Source organism: Polypterus senegalus, chromosome 16 (assembly GCF_016835505.1).
Source record: "Polypterus senegalus isolate Bchr_013 chromosome 16, ASM1683550v1, whole genome shotgun sequence".
NCBI classification, from domain to species: domain Eukaryota; kingdom Metazoa; phylum Chordata; class Cladistia; order Polypteriformes; family Polypteridae; genus Polypterus; species Polypterus senegalus.
The window spans coordinates 82,312,553-82,326,881 of record NC_053169.1 but is presented as its reverse complement, the minus strand read 5'-3'; the positions used below and the strand labels follow the sequence as shown (position 1 = coordinate 82,326,881).

At 38.8% G+C, this 14,329-nt stretch overlaps 1 protein-coding gene across 2 annotated transcripts in view; it reads right to left on the bottom strand.

The window, feature by feature from the left end:
* The window catches only part of cfap36 (cilia and flagella associated protein 36), a 109,648-nt gene that overhangs the window by 32,897 nt on the left and 62,422 nt on the right, over nt 1–14,329 (bottom strand). For both annotated transcript variants that reach the window (XM_039738314.1, XM_039738315.1), the window contains exon 6: nt 12,114–12,282. In XM_039738314.1, the coding sequence (XP_039594248.1) occupies nt 12,114–12,282 (169 nt within the window). The remainder of the gene's footprint in view (nt 1–12,113; nt 12,283–14,329) is intronic.

Below are 14,329 nucleotides of genomic sequence, written 5' to 3'. Positions count from 1 at the left end.
GTAAGGACCACAGACTCATACTTTTAGAAAATCTGTTGGTAGACTATATAAACTATTTGCATAACAAACAATAATTGACATTAGATCACAAATTCTCTAATCTACTGTAGTACTGAACCTGCAGAATGGCTACTGGCCAGAATTCTATCCATCCTTATTGAACCTCCATAATGCACTTTAGAGTTACAGTACAGGCCAAAAGTTTGGACACACCTCCTCATTCAATGTGTTTTCTTTATTTTCATGACCATTTACATCAAAACTATGAATGAACACATGTGGAGTTATGTACTTAACAAAAAAAGGTGAAATAACTGAAAACATGTTTTATATTCTAGTTTCTTCAAAATAGCCACCCTTTGCTCTGATCACTGCTTTACACACTCTTGGCATTCTCTCGATGAGCTTCAACAGGTAGTCACCTGAAATGGTTTTCACTTCACAGGTGTGCCTTATCAGGGTTATTTAGTGGAATTTCTTGCTTTATCAATGGGGTTGGGACCAGCAGTTGTGTTGTGCAGAAGTCAGGTTAGTTGGACGATCATTTATTTTTCAACAGGACAATGACCTCAAACGCACCTCCAGGCTGTGTAAGGGCTATTTGACCAAGAAGGAGAGTGATGGAGTGCTGTAAATGGTCATGAAAATAAAGAAAACACATTGAATGAGGAGGTGTGTCCAAACTTTTGGCCTGTACTGTATGAGAGACACAACCATTACCGAATGCACCAAGTGTGAGTCAGTGCCAATCATGGATGCAAAGCATGTTATTTTGTGACACTGCTAAATGCTCTGACCAGTACTTCTGCCTTAAAGGTATCTATTGCACATTTGTTTCTGTAGATGGCTCTCTGAACATACATTTTACTTTATGTTCTTGGAGAGAAAAATCTTTACCACTAGGAATCAATATGACAACAAAAGATTTTTTTTTTTTTTTACTGAATATTTCTGTTTGTTTGATTTTGATCTACTCTTTACTGAATTCTTTCTGGACAGGTTTGAATAAAATGTAATATTGTAAAAAGGTTGCCTGTTTCCATTATACTTTACAGTATGTGGTATTATTTGTGGTATATAATTTATTATAGATAATGACTATTTATTAGAACAATCTAGATTGCCCAATAAAGCTTGCCAGTCCTATCCACTTAATTCTTCTAAAATAACATCAAGTCTAGTTTTGGAAGTCCCTAAAGTCCTACTTTTTAACCACATTACTTAGCAAGTTATTCCAAGTGTCTGTGGGTCTCTGTTTAAAAAAACACTTCCTAATGTTTCTGCGAAATTTATCCTTAACAAGTTTCCAAATGTGTCCCAGCGTTCTTGATGAACTATTCCAAAATAAAAGTATCGATCCATTGTACTAATTCCGTTCATAATTTTAAATGCTTCAATCATGTCTCCTCTTAATCTCCTTTCACTTAAGCTTAGAAGACTCAGCTCTTTTAATCTTCCCTCAATACTCATCCCCTGTAGTCCTGGAATGAGCCTGGATGCTCTTCTCTGGACTTTTTCTAGTGTTGCTATGTCCTGTTTGTAGCCTGGTACTCCAGATGAGACCTCACCAGTGTGTTATAAAGCTTGAGCATAACCTCCATGGACTTGTAAGCTACACATTGTACTTTATAATTTAAGATTCTGTTAGCCTTCTCAATGGCCTCCGAACACTGTCTGGCAGTTGATAATGTCGAGTTCACTATGACTCCTAAATCATTCTTTAAATGTACTTTCGATTTTCAGACTTCTCATTGTGTAATCAAGCTTAACATTTTTACTCTGCCACAAATTTGCCCAAGCCTGTATGCCGTGTCCAAGTCCCTCAGTAATGATTCAACGGATTCCAGATTATCTGCCAATCCACCTATCTTGGTATCATCTGCAAACTTAACCAGCTGCTTACTTATATTCCTATCCCAATCATTTATATATATTAAAAATAGCAGCGGCCCTAGCACTTTTCCCTGTGGAACTCTACTTTTAACCTCAGTCAATTATGACAGGGTTTCTCACACCATACCCCTCTTCTTCCTATGTCTGAGCCAATTTTGCACCCATCTACAAACATCACCCTTAACTCCCACTTCTTTTAGTGTAATGCCCAACCTTTCATGTGGCACACCTTATCAAATGCTTTTTGAAAGTAAAGATAAATAATTAATAATAATTCATTACATTTATATAGCGCTTTTCTCAGTACTCAAAGCGCTAACCACACAGGGAGGAACCGAGAAGCGAACCCACAATCTTTCACAGTCTCCTTACTACACTACCACTGCGCCAATATCATATGATAAGAAAGGTCAGAGCAGACTATACTTTCTGAGAAGGTTGGCATCCTTCAACATCTGCAATAAGATCCTGCAGATGTTCTACCAGACGGTTGTGGCGAGTGCCCTCTTCTATGCGGTGGTGTGCTGGGGTGACAGCATACAGATGAAAGACGCCTCACGCCTGGACAAACTTGTTAAGAAGGCAGGCTCTATTGTAGGAGTAAAGCTGGACAGTTTAACATCTGTGGCAGAGCGACGGGCACTAAGCAAACTCCTGTCAATCATGGAGAATCCACTGCATCCACTGAACAGGATCATCTCCAGACAGAGGAGTAGCTTCAGTGACAGACTTTTGTCACTGTCCTGCTCCACTGACAGACTGAGGAGATCGTTCCTCCCCCACACTATGCGACTCTTCAATTCCACCCGGGGGAGTAAATGCAAACATTAATTTTATTTTCATTTTTTTTAAATTTTTTTTTATTTTTATTTTTATTACTATTTAATTTAATATTGTTTCTTTGTATCAATATACTGCTGCTGGATTATGTGAATTTCCCCTTGGGATTAATAAAGTATCTATCTATGATCCACTTTGATCATACCCTTTTGCTGCTTGAAATTAATTGCAAAAAAAAAAAAGGTCCACCATTAATAAAAACTATCAAGACATCACAGATTGGCCAAAATGTTTCTTTTCTTGGCCAAAAAGACCTGCTGTTTAATCAGTTCATCCTTCCCACTTGTCCCTTTAGTGACCTTGCGTCAAGATATTTAAACAGTTCTTATCTTAAGCATCAATAGATATTGACTGCTTGCAGATGTTTTAACGATAAATTATCTAAGGTGCAAAATCCAGTGTTACTTAGTTCTTCTGTAACCTCCTTATTAACCCAACGGAAGCCTAAAATATCAAAACAGTAAGAAAATCACATTATTGCATCATACATTTTTCAGAACCCATTGCTACACTTGCGAGAAATTATTGTAGCAAGGTGCTGATGGTGTATGTGCCCAAACTTTGCAATGGCCGTTATAGACTGAAATCAAAGGCTTCTTCTTTTGGGGTGCAAACACTGTCAGCACGGCGCTGTCAGATCTAAACACTAGCATGGCGAATTGCTCGCGTACTGAAGTGAACCTCTACAGCGCATCTTCAACCTGAGCCTGGAACAGGGGAGAGTCCCGAGGCTTTGAAAAACATCTTGTATCACTCCTGTCCCAAAGGTATCACGTCCTAGTGAGCTGAATGACTTCCGGCCTGTTGCTCTGACGTCACATCTGATGAAGACCATGGAGCGGCTGCTGCTTCACCACCTGAGGCCACAGGTCCGTCACGCCCTAGACCCTCTGCAGTTCGCATACGAGGAGAAGGTGGGAGCGGAGGATGCCATCATCTATATGCTTCATCGATCCCTCTCCCACCTGGGCAGAGGCAGTGGTGCTGTAAGAATTATGTTTTTGGACTTCTCTAGCGCCTTCAACACCATCCAACCTCTGCTCCTTAGGGATAAGCTGACTGAGATGGGAGTAGATTCACACCTTGTGGCATGGATTGTGGACTATCTTACAGACAGACCTCAATATGTGCGTCTTGGGAACTGCAGGTCTGACATCGTGTGCAGCAATACAGGGCGCCGCAGGGGACTGTACTTTCTCCGGTCCTGTTCAGTCTATATACATCAGACTTCCAATATGACTCGGAGTCCTGCCACGTGCAAAAGTTCGCTGATGACACTACTATTGTGGGCAGCATCAGGAGTGGGCAGGAGGAGGAGTACAGAAAGTTAATCAAAGACTTTGTTAAATGGTGCGACTCAAACCACTTACACCTTAACACCAGCAAGACCAAGGAGCTGGTGGTATCTATCTATCTATCTATCTTTAGCTGCAGGTGGAAGTCCCATTTTACTTATGGTGCCAAGAAGAGTTGCGGTGCAGCAGTCTATTAGCCAGCAAAAGTGCTGTGAAGAAGCTGTCTGTTGCTACGGTCCTGCCTTTGTCCAGTCTGATAGAGGTCATGGGACATCGTATCTTTGATCGCCAGTACAACAAACAGTTCTGAGCAGGCATCAGCCACAGTGCTGCTCTTGTGAAAAGAATGGAACCAAACGGCATCAACTCATAGAGGGAGAGGCAAGTTCGTTATACCACGTGAACATCACTGAGAGAATAAACCTGAATAATAAAAAAACAAGCGCTAACTTTAACAAGTAGCCAACATTTACAGGTGTTTACACATGTAAATCAATTGCTTTTTCATTTTCTTTGGTTATATTCTTGATTAAAAGTGTATGTGTTTATTTGTTATTTGAGCTAAAGTCTTCACACATTATACACATCTCGTCATTATTAGTATAACAAGGAAAAAGTTTCTGTTTAAGTATGTCCTCTGCATTTCTTGCATCCTACACTTACCCATATCTTTGTAGACACAGAACACAAATGAAATGCATGTATTCCAAATAACGATATACTGTATGATTTACCCTATACAACTCCAGAACCTTACACGCATGGGGTAGCAGGTTGTTTGCTGTTTGTGCTGATCGGCACATTTACAAAACAAAAGACGCTGATGGAGAGGTGTGAAGGGGTTTAAGGTGGGCCAGGATTAAACGTTTTTTCATAGGCTTCAGGAATTCTAGTGTTAAGTATGCAATGCATTGCCATTGCCACAGCAATTCTATGCGTTACATCTTGAATCTTGTTTGAGCAGCTTACAGAATTCCAATGTCTTGGTTTTCCAGTTTCCTCCTAAGCATTTATTGCAGAAGAATGTTACTCATTGCCTCAGAATTTTATAACTTTTAAAAAATAAAAATGCAAGCTAGTAAACAGAAGCCTTCACTTCAATGCCTTCATAGGGCTGAAAGGCAATATTTAATTAGCGAACGTAAAAACAGAAATAGTAGTAGTTCATTAAGATTGTAGAAAGAGTAAGTAAAATTTAATTTATACTTATAACACAATGTTATCACACAGCAATGTTTCCCAGCTTCACTCATATAGAATGATTGTGGCACATGGTAACCAGAGCACAAATAGGGCAATTACGTGAATCATCAGTTCACCACATCCAGTCATTTCTGCTCTTCTACAGTAGGCACAGAGACTGTTACTTTTGCAAAGTATTTTTAAAAACTCCAAAGATTTTTTTCACTGTTTCTTTTTTTCTCAAGTGTCTGTTTACTTCTTTCTACAACATTTTTTGTTTAAATGTGGAAAGTATTAAAACAATGGTAGAGGTACAATTGACTATAAATCTTAAACATGCGCAAATAATTTTTAAAAGATATACCTAATGGGCATACTAGCATATGACAATTCCAATATTTCAGCAAAGTCTAAAAAGGACCAGAGTCTGAACAAAAAGAAAAAATGACAGGGAACTTAAGCTTGCTTCCTTAGCTTGTTTTATAAGTAACTCTAAAAATATTCTTTAAATTTTGAAAGCCTACTTGTTGCACTCTTGAAACAATGTAGAACTTGAGTAGTTTGAGGCAGTTAGCAAATCATTGCTCCTAACAAGGAACAGGATGTTTACAGGATGCCCTCAGAGACCCAGACCATTAAGGTTAACCAGAGACACACAGGACCACAAGCAAAAGTATCGACAGCTCTGACCCATAGCATCTTCTGTGTTAAGTTTACAGAAGGAAAATGAACCAAAAATGCTGAATTTTTTTCAACAAGAAAAAAATGTGTAAATGAAACATGCAAATACCAAAATATCAACATACATGCAGTAGAAAAGGTATGTCAAGTGTCTACTGCTGTACTGATGCTGATTTAGTACACATCCTTTGTGTCATATGTTTTGAGACCATCACCAGCACATAGCCTGATGTTACAGTCAGGATATTATAAGTCTGTTTCTTTGTGCACTTTTCCTATACTTTTTCTGTTGCTTGCACATGAAAGGGTAGAATGTCAGTGTCTGACCTGCACGATTAGTGCACCTTTTATGTTATTGAGTGCTACTACAGCACAAGGCTTGTTGACTTCCACATCTCTTCTGACGTGAACATGGATAGTTGCTGCATTGTGAACAGTGCTTAAGGGGGCTAATTATATTTCTTGTCCTTGTGCTTGATTGCAATTATTTTGCTTTTTTGTCAAGTAGCTGCTGTCGAATCACACTGAAGCTTCACACAACTGAACGTACTGGTCATATCACAGTGATTTGGTTGTACAGTGTCATATCATGCATCAGTTTCACTATCTATGTCAACATCTGAAGACCAATTCACATCATTATCATCTTCACTGTTGCTAAATTTGAGCAATGGTTCTGTTTCAGTTCATCCTAAAACTGCCTTTACGGATGCCCCTCCCCACTCATGAATATTGTTGAGTTACCTTAAAGTGGAAAAACACATATAAATAGTCATGTTTTTTGTAGCATGATGTTATTTCAGGAACTGAATGGCAGTAGAATACTAACCGAAGTGTTACTTAGGCTTAAAAATTATCATTACAAGTTAAATGTGAATCGTGGTTAACAGTTATTACCGTATTTACACTTGTAAAACGCGCACATTTTTTTCCAAAAATTAGCATTAGAAATTCAGGTGTGCGTCATACACGAGGAAATGCAATTATGTAATGTTTACTTGTTCTGCTTGGGCTCACTTGCTCGCTCTCTCTCTCTCTCGCCCACTCGCACTCTCTCTCTCGCTCGCTTGCTCACCCACTCGCGCTCTCTCTCTCTCGCTCACTTGCTCGCCCACTCTCGCTCGCTTGCTCGCCCTCTCGCTATCTCTCTCTCGCTCGTCCACTCGCGCTTGCTTGCTTGCCCACTCGCGCTCTCTCTCTCGCTCGCTCATTCACTCACGCTCCCTCTAGCTCAACAGCGCGCTCTCTCTCTCTCTCTCTGAACGCTTCCTATACAATCACAACGCGCGTCGTACATGGGGCAAAACTTTTTTTGCGATTTTCTTTGTAAAAATTAGGGTGTGTGGTACACAAGTAAATACGGTATACAGTAATCCCTTGCTATATCGCGCTTTGACTTTCGCGGTTTCACTCTATCGCGGATTTTAAATGTAAGCATATCTAAATATATATCATGGATTTTTCACTGGTTAGCCGCTTTCTGCGGACAATGGGTCTTTTAATTTAGGTTACATGCTTCCTCCGTTTGATTGCCCAGTTGATTTCATACAAGGGATGCTATTGGCGGTTGGCTTAAAAGCTACCCAATCAGAGCATGTATTACATATTAACTAAAACTCCTCAATGCTATAAGATATGCTTCCCGCGTGGCGCTTGTTTGCTTCCCTCTATCTTTCTCGCTCTCTCTGCCTGACGGAGGGGGTGTGAGCAGAGGGGCTGTTTGCACAGAGGACACGGACGCTCCTCTACAAAATGCCGCTTTATCGCGGTGCTTCTGTATACTTAAAAGCACGTATTGATTTTTTGATTGTTTGCTTTTCTTTGCGAGCGCTCTCTCTGACATTCTCTGCTCCTGACGGCGCTCCATTAAAGAGAAGATATGTTTGCTTTCTTTTAATTGTGAGAAAGAACTGTCATCTCGGTCTTGTAATGGAGCACAGTTTAAACGTTTGACTAAAGGGTGTTATTTCATGTCTAGAGGGCTCTAATAATGTTAACAGTGTGGGAGAGTTTATAAGGGCTTAAAATATATAAAAATAACCATACAAACATATGGTTTCTACTTCGCGGATTTTCACCTATCGCGGGGGGGTCTGGAACGCAACCCCCGCGATCGAGGAGGGATTACTGTATAGAATTCTGAGCCCGAGTCATGTGTGGGGTTAAAGTGGTGCTGGGACTTGGCCAGATTATGCCCAGTAGGTGGTTTGACATTACCAGATCAAATTATAACTGGTTCTAGAGACAGAAAATCAGCTGGGGAAAAGGCTAAACTGGGAGAAAGAAGAGAGGTCACATTTCAAAAGGAGAAAGTGTAAAAGAGAGTGAGAGAGAGAATGTGAAAGAGTGAAAAGTAAAGTGTTTCTGTATGTTTGTCTAGCCACGCCACCAAGCAATGCCTTCATACATTCATTGGAAACTTCCCTAATAATTACATCATTTTTGGCCTTTCCCATCACAATATAAAAACATGCCAAAACCTCAGCTTATTCATATTTTACTTTAGGAAAAAAGAAAGTGGAATATAAAAAAAAAATTAATGCAAAAATTAAAATGAGTATGGCACATGTTTACTTTTATGGGGCTTCTCATGAACTCACAATGCCTTATACACTGTATTATATTGTGACACAGGAAAGAGCTAATCATGTACATCCTGTAATTTTGACCTCTTAAACTGATGTGTGACAAACAGCAAGATGCCTCTTATACTCTCACTCACTGGCAATTCAAGATGAATGTATATGCATTACACTTGCTCTGTATTGTGCAACCATACACTTCATGGACAGAGAAGGTGAAATACACTCTTCCCAAACTCTTGCTAAATCTCACTAACCATGTGAATCTTCGCATTTGTAGAACTCACCGGCCAACTATGTCTTCTAATGCAAGCTGAGCTAGACTCACTAAAGATGCATGGTTTACCACTGTTGTAGCCTTGCTTGTGGAGCTGACTAGAAAATAATAGCATAGCCAGGTATTTAAAGCTACTGATATGCATTTGCATTTGAAGCAATTGATGTATACAGCAACCAAAACAACAGCATTTAATTCTATAGTACATTTTCTTACCAACAATGTTGCTGAATGTGCTTTACAAGATGTCAAAGAAGTAGTTATATGCACAGAAAAACAAATTAAAATTACCGGTAGTTAAGAATAATAATGCATAATTAGTATACAAAAATAAACACTGGTCACTTATACAACCCCAATTCCAATGAAATTGGGACGTTGTGTAAAACGTAAATAACAACAGAATACAATGATTTGCAAATCCTTTTCAACCTATATTCAATTGAATACTCTATGAAGACAAGATATCTAATGTTCAAACTGAAACTTTATTGTTGTTCTGCAAATCTTCACTCATTTTGAATTTGATGCCTGCAACACGTTCCAAAAAAGCTGGAACAGGGGCAGCAAAAGACTGGGAAAGTTGAGGAATGTTTAAAAAAAAAAACACCTGTTTTGAACATTCCACAGGTGAACAGGTTAATTGGAAACAGATGTTTGTCATGATTGGGTATAAAAGGAGCATCTCCAGAAGGCTCAGTCATTCACAAGCAAGGATGGGGCGAGGTTCACCACTTTGTGAACAACTGCGTGGGCAAATAGTCCAGCAGTTTAAGAACAACGTTTCTCAACGTACAATTGCAAGGAATCTTGGGATTTCATCATCTACTGTCCGTAATATCATCAAAAGATTCAGGGAATCGGAGAAATCTCTGCACGTAAGCGGCAAGGCTGAATACCAGCACTGGATGCCCGTAACCTTCGATCCCTCAGGCGGCACTGCATTAAAAACCGACATCATTCTCTAAAGGATATTACCACGTGGGCTCAGGAATACTTCAGAAAACCATTGTCAGTTAACACAGTTCGTTGCTACATCTACAAGTGCAAGTTAAAAGCCATAGCTTTTATATAAGCGAAAGCCATATATCAACAACACCCAGAAACGTCGCCGGCTTCTCTGGGCTCGAGCTCATCTGAGATGGACTGATGCAAAGTGGAAAAGTGTGATATAACAGAGTGGTAAACATGCCCCTGTCCCAGCTTTTTTGGAACGTGTTACAGGCATCAAATTCAAAATGAGTGAAGATTTGCAAAACCACAATAAAGTTTATAAGTGTGAACATTCGATATCTTGTCTTTGTAGTGTATTCAATTGAATATACAGTAATCCCTCCTTGATCGCGGGGGTTGCATTCCAGAACCCCCCACGAAAGGTGAAAATCCGAAGTAAAAACCATATGTTCATATGGTTATTTTTTATATATTTTAAGCCCTTATATACCCTCCCACACTATTATAAACATTTCCCGCACATTTATACAGCATAAACCCTTTGTATTCTCTTAGATATTAAGTAAGATTCGTTGAAATTATGTATGTAAACACACTGTTTATATACAGTAAAACCTAAATATTATTCTAAAGAGATCAAGCATCTTCGATATCACATGTTACAGCCATTACTACAGACAAGCCACCAGCAATAAATACGTACAATGCAAGAAAAATTGTATACAGTAAAATGTGTACAGTGACACTAAACGTACGTACATGTACTGTACATAGAAAATTAATTATGGTTACTCACCAACAATGACACGGTGACTTCTCCGATAACGATGAGTTTAATTTTACTGCACAACAAAGGAGAGCGTTACAGTTCTTCTAAAGGAGCCTCTTCAGGCGATTGTGTAGCACTGCCGTTGTTCTTCTTCCGGCAGTCTTCAATCCAAATTGAAATTAAAGCAGACTACCTCCTTATTACATCTACTTACAACTCGTTTTGTGGCCTGGTTAAAAGGACATTGCGGCCCGTATATCTAATATTCTTTTCCTCCTTTTTAAATAAAAAGAATCGTGGACTCATTGATGCCGTAATGACATCCTGCAGCGGTGTAGCTGTTGCCTTCCTTCAACATATCCAAAACTTTTGCCTTTTCTGCAATCGTTAGCATCTTCCGTTGGCACTTGGGCATGGCCCCTGAAGCAGAAGCAGTAGCAAGAGCAGATCGTTTTGGAGCCGTTAACGAAGGGCTTGACTATGCACAAAGATAAACACAAAAGAGCACAAAAGTTAACTCTTTACACAACGAAACACGTTGATGCTGAATGAGCGAGACGAGACTTCCTGGTTAACGCAGTGGAATCGAATTTGGCGCTCCATCGCTAAGCCAATCAGCACACAGGAACTTAATTGCGCACTCTGATTGGGTAGCTTCTCAGCCATCCACCAATAGCGTTCCTTGTATGAAATTAACTGGGCAAACCAACTGAGGAAGCACGTACCAGAAATAAAAAGACCCATTGTCCGCAGAAACCCGTGAAGCAGCGAAAAATCCGCATTATATATTTAGATGCTTACATATAAAATCTGCGATAGATTGAAGCCGCGAAAGTCAAAGTGTGATTCAGCGAAGGATTACTGTAGGTTGAAAAGGATTTGCAAATCATTGTATTCTGTTTTTATTTATGTTTTACACAACGTCCCAACTTCATTGGAATTGGGGTTGTATGATTATAAGAAAAAAACTAAGATCACTGTACTGTATATGTTAGGGGCAACACAGGAGTAATGTAGGGATATTTCAATACAATGTACACATGAATGTATTCCTTGCATGATATATGTAGCACTTTTACTTTAATGCAGGACAGATTTGTTTCAGATACAGTACATAATTGTGGATATAGTTCCATTGTATTCTGAGATTAGATCAAATGTAAGCACATTAGACATCAGACTGGCCCTTAACAGCATTTACACTTCAGTCCAGACTCAATTTTGTAGTGTGAAGATCTCTACTGACTTTTGTTTTTGTACATTTTCTAACTCCTGGCTGATTTTTGTCAAATGCTTAAATTTCAGATTACGGCGATCAAGGTATTAAAGGTATTTGCAACATTTAGTCATGCACAAATCAATTAATAACTTCTAGAGCTTGGAAAAGTGTTTGGGCAAAAAATCTGTTGATTTATTACTCAGAAACTGGACTTGGTCAGAAATTATAGGAGTTTACCATAGAATTTTTGATAATGGCAAGTGAAATTTTCCGCGTTACTTGGATGTGAAAGGAAAGATTCAGAATTACAGAGACAATAATTCATTATATATTTAATTTAATGACAGATAGCAAAACTACATGTAAATCTGTTCAGTGGTGCAATTAACACTTTGATTATAACTAGACTTAGCAGTATTACCTTTTGTGTGGGTTGTGTCTCTTTATCAAGCTGTTTTTTAAGATTGACTTCCTGCTGACAGACACTAGCCGGTCTCATCCTGCCTTTGCTACTGTTTGAAGCTGACCCAGCTTCCTCTCCATAGCAGTTTTTTTTAGCCAGTTCCTGGTCATATTCTTCTTTTGATCTCCTGTCAAAAAAGAAGAAAAAGCATATTAATATAAAAGCTTAGGTGCTGAGTATGCAAATTATCACATAAAACATAAGTTATAAAATAACGGTATCTCCAGCAAATATTTACTTTCTTCAGTAAAATAAACTATTCTAGATATTTGCTTGCAAAGTCTTGTGAACTGGTCAAAGTGTAATTGTTTTTATAGTCTTCTTTAATTAATAACCAACACTAATGGTCCTCTTGGTCTAAGTAACAGTTGTACCCTTCTAAGAAACACTAATCAAGCGAGGTAACAAGTCAGTAATAAAAATCAGAAACAAAAGAAAAAAGTGTGTATAAAAAACCAGCCCCTAAAACAGTTTAAATCTACAAGCACATAGAATAGCACACATATAACAAAAAACAATATTGACAAAAGAACAAACTTTTCTCACATTGCCACAGAAAGTCATCAATGTTAAAAAATAAATATATAAAAACATAGTTAATGTTTTTTACTGCAAGTTAAACATGCTGGCAAACAGAAGTTTTAAGACATAGCGAGTGTCCCATTAATAAAGGTAACAATTTTTTGACAAGTTCACTAGAATTTTTAAACAATAACCCTGGAATCACATGTTGGAGCAATAAAACAAATCTGTTCAGAAACTAAATCATCATTACCTTTAACAACATTGTCCATAAACTATGGCTATTTTAATCAATGTCAATGATAGGGACTCTCCCAGTATTTAAACTAGATGATTTAATTGCCCTCCAGGAGCTACAGATGCCTCACTGGCTTAAAAGAGATCACTATCTAGTTACTTTGTGCTGGCACAGTCCAGATTAGCAGATTCCACATTTTAGAAAGCACAGCTGTCACAAAATACACAAGACAGGGGAAAAAAGTAAATGAAAACATATATGGCAGTCCTGCAACCTCTACCATTAGCAGAGCTGACACTCAGTGAGATATTGTTTTTGTTTATTGCACTATTCAATGGGCGGCACGGTGGCGCAGTTCGCTTCCCGGGTCCTCCCTGCGTGGAGTTTGCATGTTCTCCCCGTGTCTGCGTGGGCTTCCTCCCACAGTCCAAAGACATGCCGGTTAGGTGGATTGGCGATTCTAAATAGTGTGTGCTTGGTGTGTGGGTGTGTTTGTGTGTGTCCTTCGGTGGGTTGGCACCCTGCCCGGGATAGGTTCCTGCCTTGTGCCCTGTGTTGGCTGGGATTGGCTCCAGCAGACCCCCGTGACCCTGTGTTCGGATTCAGTGGGTTGGAAAATGGCTGGCTGGCTGGCACTATTCAATGTAAACTTTACAGACTCTAGTGTGTGTAAAATCCCAAAAATACCAGGAATTTTGTTTCTGAAATTTTGGGAACACCCCATCTGGAACTAATATTTTTCAAAATCTTAATGTTTGGTTGAATAACAGTTAAAATTCTTCACTATGTCTGCATGTCTCATGATTGGTTACTTCAATCAAACTACATGCTCCCATTAGGCTAGAATATATTGAACTACCACAGCTATGCAGATGACAAGCAGTTTTGCTTACGTATAACACCTGATGACCCTGACTCTCTGGTCCAATGTCTTACTTTTATTTTTGAATGTATGAGTAGTAATTTCCTCAAGCTAAATAAGGAACTAAAGCTGTAATCTTAGTTGTTGTTAAAAACTGAAATAATGAGGGTCTTAGAAATAAACTTGACCCCTTGACATTAAAATTCAAAGTGGAATAAAGAATTTAGGTACAATCATTGACTCTGACCTAAACTTTAATCACACATTACCCATATCACTAGGCCTGCATTTTTTTAATTTGGGGGACATTAAAAGGCCTCTTACAACAACTGATTATTCTGAGAAATTAATTCACGCTTCTGCTTTTAGTTGACTAGATTACTATATGGCACTCATATCTGGACTACCTACTAAAGATATCAATTGGTTGCTGTTAGTTCAAAATGCAGCAGAAAGAATCCTAATCAGAAAAAGAAAATGTGAGCACATCTCACCATTCTTAGCATCATTACACTGGTTACTCATGTCCTTTAGAGTTGACTTTAACCTCCT